The sequence below is a fragment of the Phodopus roborovskii genome, unplaced genomic scaffold (assembly GCF_943737965.1).
Source record: "Phodopus roborovskii unplaced genomic scaffold, PHOROB, whole genome shotgun sequence".
NCBI lineage: Eukaryota > Metazoa > Chordata > Mammalia > Rodentia > Cricetidae > Phodopus > Phodopus roborovskii.
Window position 1 is genome coordinate 47,798,167 of NW_026126433.1, and position 5,898 is coordinate 47,804,064.

The 5,898-nt window shown below is 43.5% G+C and overlaps 1 protein-coding gene across 1 annotated transcript; it reads right to left on the reverse strand.

Moving 5' to 3' along the window:
* Positions 1-1,505: 1,505 nt before the first annotated feature.
* On the reverse strand, positions 1,506-2,101 carry LOC127223681 (60S ribosomal protein L9-like). Its single transcript, XM_051186400.1, has one exon. It carries the CDS (start codon positions 2,082-2,084, stop codon positions 1,575-1,577), a length of 510 nt encoding a protein of 169 aa, XP_051042357.1. The 5' UTR covers positions 2,085-2,101; the 3' UTR covers positions 1,506-1,574.
* Between the last annotated feature and the right edge of the window lie 3,797 nt (positions 2,102-5,898).

Here is a 5,898-nt window from a genome sequence, read left to right on the forward strand (position 1 = left end):
AGAGAAACATATTTACAGAATGACATCTCCCATCATCTCCTCTTTTCTGCCTAAAATAAAAAGAAGGGTTTTAACTTTAGCATAGCAAAGTATATCACACAACAGTTATCAAATAAGAATCACAGTTAACAATATTTAGTCCCTCCTTGTGTAACCCAGGCTAGCGTGGAACTTAGGATTCTCTTGCCTTAGCCTTCTGAGAGCATAGATTATAAGTGTGCACACCATACCTGTTCCTCCCCCCTTAAAGTTTAATCCTGCCATTACCGGAGCTTTTTAAAGGCCCATGGCATTGTACTGAAGCATCAAGTTGGACTGTTCCAGGAGGCACCAAATTTCCACCTTGCAGACAGCTACCTCAGACTAGGACATCTCTGATCACTGGGAAATAGGATCCCATGAGGCATAATATTTTCAGCAGACTCTGAATTCAAGAGAGAGATTTCTTTCAAAACAGCTACTACCAGAAGGAGTACAAATGAGCCCCTGTGGCACAGAAATGTCAGAAAAACTCAAGCAAGGAAATAGGAAGTGCAGAAATGTGCCTGTAAATAGGAAGCGAGGAAGGGTCCTGAGAGGTTGAGCGAAGCAAGGGCCCAGCTGGCCATCTGCTCCATCAACAGCTTATAACGTGGAAAGTCTCCTCATGGAATCCATTTGCTCATTCATTGAACATTTGCCGAATTCCCACAACATGGCAGATGCTGTGTTAGACTCTAGGGACAGACAAGCCTTGTCTTTGTGAGATTGTAGACTTAGGGAGACACAGTAGGACAAATACACCAAGCAGTCGTTAGTTGTTCAGCTATGTTAACAAAGGGATTTGGGGCTGGAGCAGCCAGCTTTGCCTGTGGCACAAAGGGCTTCCTGAGGGAAGTGACAGATGAGCCACAGTGTTTCCTGTGCTCACGCTGGCAATCCCAATGCCAATTCTGTGTGGGAAGGAAATGTTCCAGAATGAGATGGCTTGAGGCAACGAATAAAAGAACGTTATAGTGTGGCTTAGGGTTTGTCTACCTTTGGAGCCTAGCTGTTCCAGATGCAGGTCATATGCCCGGGACGGTCACCTTGAGCATTAGGAGCTATCTTTACATGGGACTCAGTAAGAGAACCCAGTTATCACAGGTTGCTCAGTACAATTCTAAATGAATGGAAACATTTTCGATATTTGGTAATTATCTTTCAATCATCCTGGGAACAAATAAGGTTGTTTCCCTGAACTTTATGAACTTGGAACTAGATGAAAAAGGCATTTGTGTCATTTTTGACTTCATCCATTTATTAATTCATAACACTTACTTAATAATACCATGTGCTAACAACTATTCTGGAAAATGATGTCCTTGCCCTTATGGAACTTAAATCAATATGTCACATAAGGGCAAATAATACAGAAAAAAATAAAGCAAGATGAGCGGTAAGAGAGTGCAAAGGTATTGTTTTTTTTTTTTTTTTTTCAATACAAGTCTTTTATTGTCCCAAAAGACATGCCAAATCGTACTTAAATTCAGGATCTTGTTTCTGGAGCTGGGTAACTTAGGTCTTACTCATCAGCCTGCTGCACAGTTCCCTTTTCAGACACATAGATACCATCCAAAAACTGTTGTGGCTTGCTGAATCAGAGCTGCTGAATTTGAAACAAGTTCAATATCATTTCCTTCAAGGATTAATTCATCCTTCTGGGCTTGAGAGACAGAACAACCTGTTCTCATCCGAACCCTGCGGATGTATTTTTCACCCAAGAAATTTCGGATTTCAACCAAAGACCCATTCTCCTGAATAACGACATTGATGGGGAAGTGAGCATACACAGACCTCATCTTGTAGTGGAAGCCCAGTGTGACACCCTTGATCATGTTCTGAACATGATTGCAGATGGTTCGGACAGTGGCCAGTTCCTTTCTGTTACCCCACCATTTGTCAACCCGGAGCCTCTTCCCAAGGAGACTCAGCTCTACGTTGATGTGATTGAAATCCCTCCGGAGGGTTCCTCTGGGGCCCTTCACAATGACTGTGCGCCCCTTCAGAATGATGTCCACATTTTCTGGAATGTCGACGGTCTGATTGCTGAGAATGGTCTTCATTCTCGCAGTAGATGGGGCAAAGACATGAAAAGGTATTGTTATAGCTAGAATGAGATCAGAAATCCTATCTAAGGAGATGAGCACCTTAAGGTGCATTGGGAAAGAATATTCCCTATGGAGATGACATCAGGGGCCTAAAGGAATAGCACAGAGGCCACCCTGGCCACCCAGGTAGAGAGAGAAATAAAAGGCTAAGATGGCAAGATAGGCAGAGCCAAGAGCCAAGAGTCAGATAGGCAGGAAAAGAACTTTGTGTTTATGCTATGTGAAGAGAAACCACTGGGTACTACTGATCCAATCTTCAACAAGGGCAAGATGGTGTCATAACATTGGTGGGGTGCTGAGAAGTGGTAGGATTTGGAATTCTCTTGGAAGGTAAAATTAAAAGATTTTCCTGATCCATTGGATCCTAATGAAGAAAATAGAGATGGAGGGTGACTGCAGTCCTTGGCAAAGCAACTAAGGTCTGGGCAAAGTCAAGTGAGTGGTTTGGGTGGGTTAATGTGGACAGGCCTGGAGCCATGCCTTCCCAGTCAGAGCAAACCTCCTTTAAATTACTTTTTGTCAAGCATGTTGTCAATGAGAAAAGGAACCAATTACAGTGGTTATGGTAATTTTTTAAAGATTTATGTATTCCATATGCAGTGTTCTGCCTGCATGTATGCTTGGGCACCAGAAGAGGGCACCAGATCTCATTATAGATGGTTGTGAGCTACCATGTGGGGTGCTGGGAATTGAACTCAGGACCTCTAAAAGAGCAGCCAGTGCTCTTAACCTCTGAGCCTTTGCTCCAGACCCGGTTATGGTAATTTTAAAAGATTTACTATATTTAAAATGTGTTTGGCTTTTAAATATACCTAGTAAAAAAAAAAGGGACAGAATCAAATGATGTCTTATATTTGTTTAAAAACAAAGGGGTGACATTATTAAAATGGAGCCAGGGTTGTCCTTGAGTTGATGGCCATTGGAAAGCTGATGTTATGTTGGGATCATTGCACTGTTGTCTACCAGTTCAGCACAATAAAACATTTCATAAAATCCTATACATTTTAGCTGTAAAAGAGGAGATCTCTGACAGGATAATTTGTAGTTATTTTTAGTGTTCTATTCCTACTTCTGTTGGTGGGGTGTAACACGAATAATAAGAATCTAGAGGCAGATATTGGGGTGCAAGCTGAAAGATCAGAGATGCAAAGCAGCCAGCCACTAGCTCTTACCTCTACCTAGGCTGAAAGGGCTGTCTACCTAGAGCTCGGGACCAGTGGCGCATGTGCATGCTACAGCAGAATCATGTGCTGGGCTCATCCCATCCCACAGTCCTCCAAAGGCAAAACCACTGGGTTCTGCTTCCCAGTGCGGAGCTATGAACCAGGTTTTTAATTTTTAAATTTTTATTTAAATTAGAAACAAGCTTGTTTTCATGTCAACCCCAGTTCCCTCTCTCTCTCTCCTCCTCCCATGCCACCCACTGACCCCCTATCTGGTTCCCCTTTCTGTTCCACAAGGAAGGAGAGGCCTTCCATGGGGTATCTTTAAAGTCTGTCATAACATTTGGAGCAGGACCTAGGCCCTCCCCCATGTGTCTAGGCTGAGAGAGTATCCCTTTATGTGGAATGGGCTCCCAACGTCCATTTGTACACTAGGGATGAATACTGATCCACTACCAGAGGCTCCATAGACTGCCCAGTCCTCCTAACCGAGACCCACGTTCAGGGGGTATGGGTTGGTCCTATGCTGGTTTCCAAGCTATCAGTCTGGGGGTCCATGAGCTCCCTCTTGTTCAGGTCAGCTGTTTCAGTGGGTTTCTTCAGCCTGGTCTTGATCCCTTTGCTCATCACTCTTCCCTCTCTATAAATGGATTCCAGGAACTTGGCTAGTGTTTATCTGTGGGTGTCTGCTTCTGCTTCCATCACCTACTGGATGAAGGCTCTAGGATGGCACATAAGGTAGTCATCAATCTCATTATCAGGGAAGGACATTTAAGGTAGCCTCTCCACTATTGCTTAGATTGTTAGTTGGGGTCATCCTTGTAGATCTCTGGACATTTCCCTAGCGCCACATTTCTCTTTAAACCTACAATGGTTCCCTCTATTAAGGTATTTCTTTCTCTTTTTTCTCTCTTCTATTCTCCTAACTCAATCTTCTTGCTCCCTCATGTCCACCTCTCCCCTCCTCTTTACCCTAACTCCCTCTCCCCTCCCCCCACTCCCAATTTGCTCAGGAGAACTTGTCCCTTTCCTCTTCTCTGGGGTGAATCAAGCTTTTAACAGCCCACAGCTCCTAGGGGATTAGTTAAAACAAGGTACTTGTAAAAGAAGGCACATTCTTGCTCTAGGTTCTGTAAGCGTGGGCCTATGGAGGGATAGTGTACTCAGAGCAGAGAGTAAAGAACTAGAAGAGTCTGTAGACCAAATACACACTAGAAAGTGACCAGTTAGCTCAAAGTTTCTTTTCTGGACAAATGGATGCTTACAGTAAGGTGGGGTGGCAGGTGGAAGGCCATGGGTGGAGTATAAACAGCTCTATGAGATTGCCTTTGTAGGGCAATGACAACCAGTTTGGGTGACAAAAGCCAGGCGTTTTGCTAAGCCTCAATCCAGAAAGGATGAGTAACAGGACCCAAATGTCTCCATCAGCCTTTAATCTGTGGCTAAGTGCCCTTCACCTTGTCTCTCTTCACCTTCAGCTTTACCTTGCAGGGTTTTTTGAAACAAATTCTAGACATTACATCATTTTGTCTGTAAGAGCTTAGATATGTCTTGGCTACATAAGGAGCTCCTTCCCTTTCCCTAGTAGACTGGAAGCTGTCAGACCCAGGAGAATTCTCCAGTGTCCCAATACACATTGTTCCAGGGCTCACCATGAGCTTCCCCCAGTGCGCTTCCTATTGCTTTATTCCAGTCAGGTCCAAGTGAGGTCAGCCATTGCATTTGTGTGTCTTCACTCCAGGACAGGCCCCTCTCCTGTGTTGGACTGTTCTTCTCCTTGTCTTCAATCCAGAAGAATTTTCTGCGTTTTGGGAATTATTTGGTTTCGCTTTGGTGGCATTAAGGTACCAGCCATTCCCTGCGTTTATATAGACCAACTTTTATATCTTGGGGTTTGATCAACTCAAAGTCAGCTTTATTTTTGGTCTAGCATTTTCTTTATTCAGTCAACTTCAGTGATGAACCTTGATGTTTTCTTCGTGGAGAGGCTCAGTGTGTCTGAACATTTTCTTTGTCACTTTTCAGCCCCAGGTGTGGCAGGCTTGATACAATCAACGGAAACTTCATCAGCTGTCACCTTATGTCTTCCACAACAGAGGTGTTGAACCTTTTGACATTGAGTCACAATGTTTGATCTACAAATGCATCTGTAGCTAGCGAGCCACAGGTTGGGATGCCAACTGGCACAGACATTTTATTAGGAGCTTCACTGGCAGTGTTAAGAGCTTATCACATCCAATGGAATTCTTCAAGTAAAAGTAACTTCTCAGTCTCAACTATTTGGCTTTGTTTGTTTATTTGTTTGAGACAAGGCCTCATTGTGTACCTCTGGATGACCTGGAACTCTCTATGTAGATCAGGCATACCTGTGAGCTACCACACCCAACTTTAATTTAAAAGATTTCTTTTTGAAAATGTGCATTTTAGTTTGACAGTTATGTGCTGATGCTGTCTATGTGCATTGACATTGACAGCACCGATGTCCCTTATAAGTTCCCGTTTGGTCATATGCTACTAAAGCCACTCTTGGTAACCTCCTTATTCACTGTGCTGTGAATTGCAGTGTTTGAATTAACAGTTACATGGCTATTTCTGTCACAGCACTT